Source organism: Zootoca vivipara, chromosome 14 (assembly GCF_963506605.1).
Source record: "Zootoca vivipara chromosome 14, rZooViv1.1, whole genome shotgun sequence".
NCBI lineage: Eukaryota > Metazoa > Chordata > Lepidosauria > Squamata > Lacertidae > Zootoca > Zootoca vivipara.
In genome coordinates this window covers 15792975-15807560 of record NC_083289.1, presented here as the reverse complement: position 1 = coordinate 15807560, position 14586 = coordinate 15792975, and the positions used below count along the sequence as shown (strand labels likewise).

At 44.2% G+C, this 14586-nt stretch overlaps 1 protein-coding gene across 4 annotated transcripts in view; it reads right to left on the bottom strand.

Annotated features, from left to right (window-relative positions):
* The window catches only part of ADAMTSL3 (ADAMTS like 3), a 280228-nt gene that overhangs the window by 208743 nt on the left and 56899 nt on the right, over window positions 1–14586 (bottom strand). For all 4 annotated transcript variants that reach the window (XM_060282649.1, XM_060282651.1, XM_060282648.1 and 1 more), the window contains exon 3: window positions 9391–9510. In XM_060282649.1, coding sequence (XP_060138632.1) covers window positions 9391–9510 — 120 coding nt within the window. The remainder of the gene's footprint in view (window positions 1–9390; window positions 9511–14586) is intronic.

Sequence of the window (14586 nt, the reverse complement as noted above, 5' to 3'; positions counted from 1 at the left end):
TTAAAAACTTCCCTAAACAGGGCTGCCTTCAGATGTCTTTTAAAAATAGGATAGCTGCTTATTTCCTTGACACCTGATGGAAGGGTGTTCCACAGGGTGGGTGCCACTACTGAGAAGGCCTTCTTTCTGATTCCCTATAACTCACTTCTCGCAATGAGGGAACCGCCAGAAGGCCCTCGGCGCTGGATCTCAATGTCCGGGGTGAACGATGGGGGTGGAGACGCTCCTTCAGGTATACAGGCATTGGTATTCAGGTATTAATGCCATCAACTGGCATCAAAAAGTCTGTAAAGAGGCCACCTGTCTGATATGTAGCCCAGACACCATAAAAATAACAGGCCCTCACATTTCCTCAATTTGTATGGCATTGGGACAAACCCAGGTTAAAATCAAACTGGTCTGCTGCCATTACAGTTTGCTTGAGCCTTAAGTTGAGCCACTGAAAATTTTCATCACAGGAAGAGCTTAAATGCATTCAATGCTGCTTTGTTTTTTACATATTTGTTTTTCAAAAAAAATTTATACACCAAGGCAGTCTGCAGATCAACAAAATTTAACAATATAAGCCAAATAAGCCAATACAAGCAGCAAACAATCAAGACCCAATACCAGGGGTCCCCAGACTTACCGGGCTTCGGGCCGGAGGGCGGGGGATTTCACCGGAAATCGCTTGTGCGCATGCGTATGGGCCTCCCCCGACCCGGAAGTGCACCGGAAATGACCTCTTCTGGGTCGGGAGAGGCCCATACGCATGCGCACAAAGGATTTTTGGCGATTTTTTCCGATTTTGAAGATCGCCGCCACGCCGCGCGCCGTAAGAGCGGGCAGCGGGCGGCGGGGGTCGTCGCGAGCCGGATTGGGAGGCCAATTGGGCCGCATCCGGCCCGGGGGCCGTAGTCTGGGGACCCCTGCCCAATACTAATTGCCAAAGTGTACATAAGTTGCACTGCAGCTAAGTGGTTAACAGACACCCAGCCAACTGGGAAGCCCAAAGAAAAGTTGCAAAATAACAACAACAACAACAACAACAACAACAACAACAACAACAACCCCACCTCCACTTTCGAATGGAGGTCACTCATTGCGCTTGATTTATGCCATATCTGCCTATGACATAAGATTGACTTGTAAGCACAAGCAAGAATTTCCTGGCCTTCTTCCCCCATCAGCACAGCCACAAATCAAACACACATTGCAGCTGATTAAGGAACTAATTTCTTCTGACCGTTTGTTCATATTGTTTAACTTTTTTTCATACTGCAAAGCAGGTTATTTGTTCATTCTTTTACAACAGCTTTCAGAGACAGGAAGAATGATCATTAACTTTAAAAAAAAACACCCCAACACTACTTTGCGTTTATATTTTAGGATATGAGCCAGGTTACGGTGGCGTAGGAAGCTGCTCCGGCGCGCGCATGCGCAGCGTTGCTACGTACGGCACATGCGTCGCTACATACGGCACATGCATCGCTACGCAGCGACGCTGCACACGCGCGCTGTGTAGCAGGTTGCCACTGGTGGCGCTCCAGCGCCGTGATCCTCTGCTGGAGCAGCGCCGCCGGCAAACCACGAGCGAGCCGCAGAGCAAGGTTTTTTACCGGGCAGCTTGGGAGGCGCCATTGCCCTGCCACCCAGTAAAAAGCCTTGCTCCGCAGCTTGCTCGCTCACCTGCTTGGCACACAGAGAGGTGAGGGGCGGGCCAGGGAGGGGCACGCCAAGTGTCACCCCCCTTCCAGGGTGGCACCCGGGGTGGCCCGCCCCCAACTATGGTGCCCTTGCTATGCCCGCCAGGTTAAAACTAGCATACTAGCTGACCAGCAGCCTAGTGGCGGCTCAGTTGAGCATGAATATACGCTGGGTCTTGTATCATTACAATCTGCTGTAAACTGCCTTGAAGATCACTTGATCAATAAGCGGGGTATACATCATCAAATAAGTATTAAAATTATTGAGACGCAACATATGGCTGGATCATGGCCATAGAGACCATTTCAGCCTACAAAATGAAAGATTTACACAGCAGGCTTATCTGTATTTACTTTGAAGTAACTCCCGTCATGGTATCTAGTGCTTACTGCATTTAAGTTGCAATCCTACTACTGATGCCTGCATGGAAATCAAACCAGTTGAAGAAACAGGGCTTCCAAACAGGCTTAACTACGACAGGGCCTATACAGTGGTACCTCTGTTTGCGACCGCAATCCGTTCCGCGGAGGCGGTCACTCCCCGAATCGGTCATTCGCCGAAGGCACACTTCTGTGCGTGTGTGTGGTGCCGATAGATTGCTTCTGCGCATCCGAGCGCCACGGAACCCAGATGTAAACACTTCCAGGTCCGCGGTGGTCGAAAACCGAAGCGGTCGCTCCCTGAGGCGGTCGAAAACCAAGGTTTGACTGTATGTGATATTGCTAAACATATTCGATTTGATCTTTTATCAAGCAACATAATGAGCCAATTAAATTTTAAAAAAACATCAGTGTGCCAATACTGTTATAGACTGGGGGTGCAATCTAGATGTCATCTTCAGGATCTCATCCAAGCCTTTGATTTTAGTTCTGCAAAAGGAAATTATTCAGGAAAAGCGTCTATTAGAAAAAACGGTAAAAATGGTCTCTTTGTTAAATTAATGGCTCTAGCTAGGTCCATTAAGTATTTCTTTGCATGACTAATGAATGGTTTGTGTGACTAATGACTGGTTGCTCTACCAATGAGCCACAGCCCAGTTGCATTCAGCCAACTAGCAAATATTTCATGCCCTGCAAAGCAATGGGAACTTTTCTAATTAAAAATCGAAAGTTCAGGCCCACGTGCTTTTTAAAATCTCACACTAAGCCATCAACAAGGGTTCCTTGGTGATAATTGTTCCAAACCAATATCCACAATCCTTCACACCAAAGCTAAGTTGTGCTTCATTTTCCCAGGCAACCATTCCGATCAGTGTTGAAAAGCATCAAGCTAACAGCAAAAATTTAATGGTTTACAAAACTCAAGCTGTGTACAGCATGCTTGTAAGTGGGGCTCTAATTCCAGTTTATATATAGTCACTTGCTTGGACCTCTGGGGCAGGTAATAATTATTGTTCTAAGCAACTAAAGAGAAAAGGCTTCCCTGTCACTATCATTTTCACACTATCAAGCTGCCACAAGTAAGTAACATAAATTACTTAAGCAAAGGTAGTTGAAAAGAAAAGGGGAAAAAGAAAAGAAAAGAAAAGTGTGATAGCATCCTCTGTGGATTTATTCAACAGTTCTAGTAGGCATTGCATAGGTAAGCACATTAAATGATATATATTTTACAGGAGTCACCTAGAGGGTTTTTTGTTACTAATAAACCAAATAAGAAAGAAGATGGAAGTGTTTCACTGCCAAAAATTGCTTCCTTTTAAAGCAATTTCCAGCAGAGGGTTGATGCATACTTAAAAATGATAAACACCGTGAAATTTTCTGTGGCTCTTCACCTAGCTGAGATGCTGTTTCCCTTCAAAGATTGCATCTTTATCCTCAACCGAGTAGATCTTAGCCAGGAAACAGGATGAAAGAGACGCTCTGTACATTACAGGTCTTACCAAACAGACTCTGCACTAATGTCCTTGTTGGTGGTCTGTCATCTGGAATGATTTTATTACTTGGAAGCGGAACTTTTGAGTGTCAAGAAAACTAGAGGATATATGTTTTCCTGTTCTACTAATATTTGGAAAAAAATAACTGTTTTCTTCAGGCAACCAGAAAGACAAGAGAAAAAAATTAAAAGAGAATGTAGAAAAGAAATAAAGGGATTAGCTAACTGGCAAAGCTCAGTTAGCATGTTCAACTGTTTGAAGGAGGACCCAAACATAAACCCCCTTCCCCCAAAAATCATTTGGGGTAAGAGGGAAGGTATTTTGTTTCTGGCACACAATGTCTAAAAATCAAAGTATTTCAACACTACAGCAAGCTTTGCAGCTGAGTGGGAATTTAAACCCAGATCTCCTTAAGTTGTGTTTAATAGTATTGCACAAGGATTACACTAGACTGGTGTCTAACAGTATTCCTACTATGAAACAGGCCCTACAGAGATACTTCCTTGGCAAATCACTGTTACTTCCCCCACCCCCACCCAGTTATTTGATAATATATGAGTGTGTAGAACTGCAAGCCTTTCCATATGTGGCATGTAGTTCCTTAATACCTACAAGACTGCGTATAAAGGTTTTTGTACAGCCTTGCTTAAAACCATAAGCACACTCTTGCCAGACGAAAGGAGTGCATAATGAACTATGAAAGGAGAACAAGAATCCATAGTCAACACTGTTACAACAGAACAGAGCACAAGTTGTTCCTATTAATATTTTACTTGTCTCCCATTTCACACTAACAGTAAGTCTTTTAGGATAGCAAATGCTTTCTGAAAGGTGTGGAAGTAGCGGCATTATTTTAAACAGGTTACATACCAACTCGGGAATGGAAGTCCGGGTTACATTATGTAGGAGCCTTCCCCTTTTCTTAAGCGAAATTGCCATCTTGAAAAAAAGTTATTTAAAATTACAAAATAAAGGAAGGGAATGTTGAGTTACAGAAATGGCAACATTGAAATGAGAGCGAGGGGGAAACTGCGCAGAAAAGGAATAGTTTGCAAAGTCCCTTTTCTGTGAAACTGGGAGTGGGACGAGCAATTGCTGACTCACTCAAATGCTGGCTTTGCAAATAATGTATTTTATGGCTCCGATTTCGCCCCAGACTGAAAATGAAAGAAATCTTTTTTCAACACCTTCACAGGCATTAATGTCCAATGGGTCGTGCTCTTTATCTCCTTTCAGCACTGACATATGCTTTGCGGTTTCCAGATCAGGTTTGATTAAATTGGGCTTTATTGCCTCCTCATCCAAATACCTCTCCGTTCAGTTAAACTCTTTTGATCAAAAAGCAACCACTTTTCCTTTTCACAAGACTGTCATAAACGTGGCCCATATCGCAGCTGCGTTTTACTGCTTGATATATTATTACTTTCCCAGGTGTCTAGAACAGGGTACGTGTCATCTGAATCAGAAACCCCTAGGGTAAACCCAAGCAAGAAGTACTTTGCTTTTATAACTCCACAGCATCTCCAAAAGCATGAGCAGAAGTTCCAACATGCTCAGAGATTCTAAGTGTTCCCTTTCTCCCTGCTGGATTCGTGGCATCCATGATCCCGGCTGATCAGGTGTCATGGAAAGAACACGGCAGTGTCATGGCGCCATGCTGCCAATCAGATTTGGCTACAGAATGACACCACTGCAGGCACACTAGTTAATTGAGTGTAAGGGCAATGCTTCTCAAAGTATTCACATGAGAGATACCAGCCAATCACTCACTACCGTGTTTCCCCCTTTTTAAGACACTGTCTTATAACTTTTTTTCCTCAAAAAAACACAGGGTGGCTTACTTTCGGTGGGATGTCTTATTTTTTTATTACTGGTACGGTTTTTACGGCTCAGGGCACTGGCTCAGGGCGCTGCTGGGCTCTCTTGAGTGCTCGGCGCTGCAGCAGCCACCGGTTCTGAGTGGCGGGGCTGCAGGAGTCCTTGGCCGGGCCAGGCGGAGGCCGCTGGCTCAGGCGCTCCGCCTGCCACTGCAGGGCGCTCCAAGCTCCTTGGCCGGGCCAGGCAAGGAAGAAGCAGTGAGCCCAGTGGTGGCGGCAAGCATGGAAGCGGCAGGGATGACTGTGGACGAGAAGGTGGAGCGCGGGAATGCAGCCAGCAAGGCGAGAGCGCGATCAGCTGTTAAGCGGAGCTCTTGGAGCGCCACTTCACAGCTGATCGCACTCCTGCAGTGCCGGCCGCATGGAGTGACTGTGAGTGGAGGTGCCTGTGGGGGTTGGTTTCCGCAGCGCGGAAGTATGCCTTATTTTCGGGGTATGTCTTATACTTCTCAAATGCTTAAAAACTCTGCCATGGCTTACTTTACGACTACGTATTAAAAAAGGGGAAACAGGGTATATTGTAAAGTGGACGACATCACCACATTGTGTGGAGAAGCAGATTTGGCTACTTGATGACGTCACCGAAGGCAAATATACACCATTAATACAGTGTGTGTGTGGGATAAATCAGCCTCACGTAACCAAAATGCTTAACTCTAATTAATGCATGAAGGGGTTAAGAGCACAGAAGAAGCTGTCCTGCCAAGTTTAGCTAGGTCACACTCCCTCACCTTGGAAGGAAGGGTTACCAAACTCATTTTTCTTCTTTTCTTCCCTTTCCACCAGGTGAACCCAACCAGGAAGGATGTCTAGGCTGGTTGCTCCAAGCTCAGACCACGCAGTTTAAGCAAACAGTCTTTGTGTTTCTATACAAATAATTTGTAAAAACTTTTGAAACTAAGTATTTTCTTGCAGCTGTATGGAAAAGCAAATGAATCTTACATTTGAAGAGTTTGTAATCAAACCTATTTTTAACTTAGCAAATGTGCGGTCTCTTCTATTCTAACAAAGCGGGGAGCTTTGTAAGCGACTTAGAAGGGGCTATTTTAAAGGTCTAATGGCTTTATTTTGCTGCATATTTCGTGATTTTAAATCTCTGCTGGGGTTCTCTCACCAAAGAGTACTTGCCCAAAAGCGGAATCTTGGCATCCAGGGAACATACCAGCCAAGTTCCTCTCTGAAAAATAAGGGACCGGACCGGAAGTAGCATACCGGAAGTAGCGCGATGGCCATTTTGGAACTGGGTGGAGCATGCTCAGAAGTGACTTTTGATGCTGCTGTGCCCAGTTCCAAAATGGCCGTCGCACCAGAAGCTGTGCTGCAGCCATTTTGGAACTGGGCAGAGCAACATCAAAAGTCGCTTCTGAGCATGCTCCGCCCAGTTCCCAAATGGCCACCGTGCCAGAATAAACCGGGGGGAAAAAATCTGTTTTTTCCGGCTGGGGCCAGCTGGAAAAACGGGGGTTTCCCGGGGAAAACGGGAGACTTGGCAGCTATGCCAGGGAATTCTCCTTTTATTCTTTAACCAAATACCTACAAAATACCAACAAAAATACCAGCAGGATGCACAAGAGAGGTAAATAAAATCAATAGGCAATGCTGTTGTTGTTGTTGTTGTTTAGTCGTTTAGTCGTGTCCGACTCTTCGTGACCCCATGGGCCATAGCATGTCAGGCACTATGCGACACACACACTATTAAATGGAGAGCTTTCACCTTAGCCCTGATTAGAAACCGGACAGCCTTGTTCCTGCCCTTGAGGATTTTGGAGCTAGCTAGCAATTCAATACCACATAACCACCCTCTCAATACCACATACCGTATTTTTCCATGTATAAGACAACCCCTATTTTTTGGGAGCCCTCAACAGTTGTTGAGCTTCTTTTGTAAGTTTACTGAGCTGTTGAGCAGCTTTTTGACAATCCCCCTCTCTGGCTGACGGAACTGGTGCCTTTATACACTGCATACTAGCACTCACCAAATATTCTTCCTAAGCCGGGAAGAGCAGGGAAGCAGCCTCCTCTCCAACATTTCCCTGCTACCGCCACAGCACCAGCCCTCGCTTATTTAGCATATCAACCCGTATACAAGACGACCCTCAATTTATCACAAAAAAATCAGAAAAAGTAGTCTTATACACGGAAAAATACGGTAGGGCGTGAATAATGGTATCTCCCAACAACAGAATTTCCAGAAGCCAAGATGCTGTGTGATCAGAAATGGTGCTGGGTGTGAGAGACAAACCATCCTCTTTCACATTGTTCTATAAATCTCTGCATTATTCAGGTTGCACTAGCAATGTGCTTTAAGTACCCATGAATGCAGTTCTGATTGTTTTGATGTGGAGTTCAATGGGATTCTGGGACACATTGTGTTATGAGTAAATTTCCACAGCAGGCCACACACTTCCTAGGTTTACTTTAGATCGTCTGCCAAGATTAACAGGGTCCCTTTCATGTTGCTTTCTTTGCCATTATATCTATCCCACATTTAGTGTAATGTATCTATGGCTTCTGGAGTACGCACTGCTGGTTTAATTATAAGAAACACGGTTTGTTATTTTCCAGACTCCCTGCTTCATCCATTACTGCCCTCTCTTTGCAATTTAACTTTTTAAACGTTCTACTTCAACAAGCTCAACATAAACAAAAACTGTGAAAGTGTAATATGAAAATCTGTTCATTTCATATATAAATTTATCCAGTAAAAAACGAACAATTCTCTATTAAGGAAACTGCATTTAGTCAAAACGCTACATAAAAAACGCAACGCAAGAATTAGCTTACCATCTGCCATGGGCTGCGCCTTGTGGAAGGTGTTTCAAGAATTTCCTTTTCAGAAAAGGCAATTGGGCTTTTTAAACCAGGCATCGAGACAGCTCCTTGCTACACATACTTCAAATTGCATTATGAACGCCATCAGATTTGGCCTTCCCAAGATGCTAAACAGGCAAGTGCCAGAAAGTTGAATGAACTATGACAAGGTCCTCTTGGTACCAAGGGTGGGGGAATCAAAACAGTACCCTCTTTGCGCAAAGTACAATTCAGAAGATGCTCTAGGGCACAAGCCACATTGCTGTGCTTCTTGCACTCATTTCAGGAGAACTTGCACCAGTCAACGTCATAATAGATTTTGCACATGTAATTGCGTCCCAAACTTGTCAGCTGAGACAATCTGGTTAGGTGGTAGGACTACCTCTGACTATGATGTCATTTCCCCTTCTATAGTTGTCTAATTAAACCATTGTGCAATATTATGGCCAAACCTTAGTTAGACACCGCACAAACCAGCTTTGGTTCCAAAATCCAATTTGTTTGCTGATAGACAGGAAGAGTATCATAGCACATGAAGGAAGGAGGAACATGAATACAAATGGCACATTTAGGAGCACTAAACCATGGTTTGGCACTATTCCGACCCAATTCTACATACCTTTTTGCGTCTCCTGCTTTTCCCTGTATCTTTTCTATTAGCAAAGCTATTTGTACAAATACTTTTATATATATATTTGGCATTATAACATCTTTGTTTTGCATTAGTTTTTATAAATTTTTGCTTTTGTAATGTTGTTCTTGGTGCCATTTTTAATTTTTTATTTATTTCGTCAAAGAATGAAGTCCACAAGTAAAACTAAATACTGCATTTTTTCTGTGTATAAGACTATATTCCCCCCCCCCCCCAAAAAAATTTAAAGTTAAAAATTGGGGGTTGTCTTATACACGGGATGTTGCAATTATTTATTTCTTAATTTGGGGCTCAAAAAACAGGGGTCGTCTTATACATGGGGGCATCTTATACACGGGAAAATACAGTAATATTAAAACTGCTGTTTGTCCTTTTATAAATACGGCACCAGACATTAAGATAACAGGCCTGCTTTGAGAGCACACACGCCCCATTGTTCCCTTGGAAAGATAAAAAGAGAGCTCCATAATTTTCATATTCAGCAGACAAACCTGATCGTCGTAGCGGTAGGTGAGGAACTGTTCTCCTGTGGTGTCTTCCAAGAAACTTCCTTGTGGTGATAATGCAAACTCAGGCAAGAAGTATGCACCTTGGGACTGTTCTGCTCTCGTCTGTAAAAGATGAGATGAGATCGTATTACGGCTGCTGAAAAGGCAAAAGCCCAACACATTCAGAAGCATGAGTTCCCATCTGCAAGTCCTACTATGGCGTGTGACCAGGGGGGAGGCTCTGCAGGAGGGGCAGCTGCCCACTGGGGCTGATGGGGTGAAGGACAAGGCAGGGCAGCTTACAACAGGTGGAGCTAGGGAAAGGCAAGATATCTTTATTGTCATTGTCCCCTTGCGGGGACAACAAAATTACTCGGTTGCTACATCCACTCAGATAAAGCATTCCGCATAATCCAAAATTACAAAACCTAATTAAAAACAGTAAATATAATACAAAATAACAAGTAAAATAAGATGACTTCAAAGTCCAGGCTTTCCATTTAAGGCCAAAATCGCTCTAGAAGAAACTGTTCTTGAGACGGCTCATTCTTGCCTGCATTGTTCTATATCTCCGTCCCGATGGCAGGAGCTCAAAGAATTGGTGACCAGGGTGCATTGGATCTCTTGATATGTCTAGTGCTTTTCTATGGCACCTGGTGGTGTAGATTTGGTCTAAGGTGGAGAGTGAGCAGCCAATAATGCTCTCTGCTGTTTTAATAATTCTACACAGCCCTGCTCTATCCTGAGAAGTACAGCTTCCGTACCACACACATAAACCACACGTGAGCACGCTCTGTATGGCACAGTGATAGAAGGCAAGCAGCAGCTTTTGTGGAAGATGGTTTTTCCTTAAAATTCTCAAAAAATACAGTCTCTGCTGTGCAGAGGTGGGGCCAGAGGCCAGAGGTCGCGGTAGACTAGAGCACACTTAATTCAGAGACACACACTTGGCACATAGAGAAAGACTTACATAGAACTTAAATGGTGGTGGAGAGAGAAAGAGCAATGGTGGTGGATCAATGCCTTGAGAGAAAGAGCAATGGTGGTGGATCAATGCCTTGTCGTGGCGAAGGGGCTTGAATAACTCAGAGAAGCTATGAGCTATGCCATGCAGGGCCACCCAAGATGGACAGGTCATAGTGGAGAGTTTTGACTAAACGTGATCCACCTGGAGAAGGAACTGGCAAGCCACTCCAGTATCCCTGCCAAGAAAACTCCATGGACAAAGACAACAGGCATATAAAAGTTATGACGCTGGAAGATGAGCCCCTCAGGTCGGAACGCGTCCAACATGCTACTGAGGAAGAGCGGAGGACAAGTACAAGTAGATTCAGAGCTGATGAAGCAGCTGGGCCAAAGCCGAAAGGACGCTCAGTTGCGGATATGCCTGGAAGCGAAAGGAAAGTCCGATGCTGTAAAGAAAAATATTGCATAGGAACCTGGAATGTAAGAACCATGAGTGGAGGTAAGCTGGATGTGGTCAAAAATGAGATGACAAGAATAAATATCGACATCCTGGGCATCAGTGAACTAAAATGGAAGGGAATGGGCGAATTCAGTTCGGGTGACTATCATATCTACTACTGTGGGCAAGAATCCTGTAGAAGAAATGGAGTGGCCCTCATAGTCAACAAAAGAGTGGCAAAAGCTGTAATGGGATGCAATCTCAAAAATGACAGAATGATCTCGATACGAATCCAAGGCAGACCTTTTAACATCACAGTAATCCAAGTTTATGCACCAACTACCGGTGCTGAAGAAAGTGAAATTGACCAATTCTATGAAGACCTACAACACCTTCTAGAAATGACACCAAAGAAGGATGTTCTTCTTATTACAGGGGAGTGGAATGCTAAAGTAGGGAATCAAGAGATAAAAGGAACAACTGGCAAGTTTGGCCTTGGAGTTCAAAATGAAGCAGGGCAAAGGCTAATAGAGTTCTGTCAAGAGAACAAGCTGGTCATCACAAACACTCTCTTCCAACAACACAAGAGACGACTCTACACATGGATATCACCAAATGGGCAGCATCGAAATCAGATTGATTATATTCTCTGCAGCCAAAGATGGAGAAGCTCTATACAGTCAGCAAAAACAAGACCTGGAGCTGACTGTAACTCAGATCATCAGCTTCTTATAGCAAAATTCCAGCTTAAACTGAAAAAAGTAGGAAAAACCACTGGGCCAGTAAGATACAATCTGAATCAAATCCCTTATGAATACACAGTGGAAGTGAGGAACAGGTTTAAGGATTTAGATTTGGTGGACAGAGTGCCTGAAAAACTATGGATGGAGGCTCGTAACATTATACAGGAGGCAGCAACGAAAACCATCCCAAGGAAAAGGAAATGCAAGAAAGCAAAATGGCTATCCAACGAGGCCTTACAAATAGCGGAGCAGAGGAGGCAAGCAAAATGCAAGGGAGATAGGGAAAGATACAGGAAACTGAATGCAGATTTCCAAAAAACAGCAAGGAGAGACAAAAGGGTCTTCTTAAATGAGCAATGCAAAGAAATAGAGGAAAACAATAGAATGGGGAAAACCAGAGATCTGTTCAAGAAAATTGGAGATATGAAAGGAACATTTCGTACAAAGATTACCATAATCAAGGACAAAAGTGGTAAGGACCTAACAGAAGCAGAAGACATCAAGAAGAGGTGGCAAGAATACACAGAGGAATTGTACCAGAAAGATATGGAGGTCTCGTACACCCCAGGTAGTGTGGTTGCTGACCTTGAGCCAGACATCTTGGAGAGTGAAGTCAAATGGGCCTTAGAAAGCACTGCTAATAACAAGGCCAGTGGAAGTGATGATATTCCAGCTGAACTATTTAAAATTTTAAAAGATGATGCTGTTAAGGTGCTACACCCAATATGCCAGCAAGTTTGGAAAACTCAGCAATGGCCAGAGGATTGGAGAAGATCAGTCTACATCCCAATTCCAAAGAAGGGCAGTGCCAAAGAATGCTCCAACTACCGCACAATTGCGCTCATTTCACACGCTAGCAAGGTTATGCTTAAAATTCTACAAGGCAGGCTTAGGCAGTATGTGGACCGAGAACTCCCAGAAGTGCAAGCTGGATTTCGAAAGGGCAGAGGAACCAGAGACCAAATAGCAAACATGCGCTGGATTATGGAGAAAGCTAGAGAGTTCCAGAAAAACGTCTACTTCTGCTTCATTGACTATGCAAAAGCCTTTGACTGTGTCGACCACAGCAAACTATGGCAAGTTCTTAAAGAAATGGGAGTGCCTGATCACCTCATCTGTCTCCTGAGAAATCTCTATGTGGGACAAGAAGCTACAGTTAGAACTGGATATGGAACAACTGATTGGTTCAAAATTGGGAAAGGAGTACGACAAGGTTGTATATTGTCTCCCTGCTTATTTAACTTATATGCAGAATTCATCATGCGAAAGGCTGGACTAGATGAATCCCAAGCCGGAATTAAGATTGCCGGAAGAAATATCAACAACCTCAGATATGCAGATGACACAACCTTGATGGCAGAAAGCGAAGAGGAATTAAAGAACCTTTTAACGAGGGTGAAAGAGGAGAGCGCAAAATATGGTCTGAAGCTCAACATCAAAAAAACCAAGATCATGGCCACTGGTCCCATCACCTCCTGGCAAATAGAAGGGGAAGAAATGGAGGCAGTGAGAGATTTTACTTTCTTGGGCTCCTTGATCACTGCAGATGGTGACAGCAGTCACGAAATTAAAAGACGCCTGCTTCTTGGGAGAAAAGCAATGACAAACCTAGACAGCATCTTAAAAAGCAGAGACATCACCTTGCCGACAAAGGTTCGTATAGTTAAAGCTATGGTTTTCCCAGTAGTGATGTATGGAAGTGAGAGCTGGACCATAAAGAAGGCTGATCGCCGAAGAATTGATGCTTTTGAATTATGGTGCTGGAGGAGACTCTTGAGAGTCCCATGGACTGCTAGAAGATCAAACCTATCCATTCTTAAGGAAATCAGCCCTGAGTGCTCCCTGGAAGGACAGATCGTGAAGCTGAGGCTCCAATACTTTGGCCACCTCATGAGAAGAGAAGAATCCTTGGAAAAGACCCTGATGTTGGGAAAGATTGAGGGCACTAGGAGAAGGGGACGACAGAAGACAAGATGGTTGGACAGTGTTCTCGAAGCTACGAACATGAGTTTGACCAAACTGCGGGAGGCAGTGCAAGACAGGAGTGCCTGGCGTGCTATGGTCCATGGGGTCACGAAGAGTCGGACACGACTAAACGACTAAACAACAACAACAACAGCTGCTGGGAGGAGGAAGAGGGAGGTGACGGGAGAGAAATAGCAAGGAGGGAGGAGAAAATGGACAAAGATTTAGTTGTAACGCAATGGGTCAGTGCGCCTGGTGATAATTCATTTTTTTTATAATAATTTTTATTGATTTTTTTTATAGAAACAACACAAACAACACACACAATACATGCTCTGTCCCTCCAATTGCCCTCCCCCCACAAGTCCACTTCTGCCACCATTAGAACCCGTGGGCATTGAGAATCAGAGGGGTCCATTGTAAGGCTGGGTTTGACCTCCCCCTCCCCCTCCCCCCTCATCCCCTCCCTGCCACTGAAAGGACAGGGATGGAGGGGCTCTGGGGATTGGTTTCCCCTCAGCTGCTCCTTTAACACAAGCCTTCAACAAAACATAAACACAATACCTATAAAAAAAAGAAAAACAACACCAAAAAAGAAAACAAATAAAAATTTAAAAATTTCCAATTCTTATTTTCTTCACATTATAATTGTGACTTCCTCAAATCTCTTCTTCCTGGTTTTCCTAACTTCTCTAATTAATTGTGGCGGATTTTCTACTTCAATTCCAAATCTTATCCTTATAATATTAACTTATTCCTCCTCCTTCTTCATGCTGCCTCCCCACAAGTCCCCTCCTGCCACAAGAGAGTGCGCCTGGTGATAATTCAAAGGTTGGTGGTTCGAGCCCACCCAAGGACGGCTGTGGGCAGGATTCCTGCATTGCAGGGGGTTGGACCAGGCGACCCTTGAGCTTCCTTCCGACTCTACAATTCTATTATTGGGATTGGAAAAAGCCATGCTAAGGGCTGGGACAGAGCGAAAATATGTTAAGGGCTGGGACAGAGCGGTTGGAGGATGGATGGCAGCTAACAGATTGAGGTTGAATCCTGACAAGACAGAAGTAGTGCTTTCGGGGGACAGGAGGC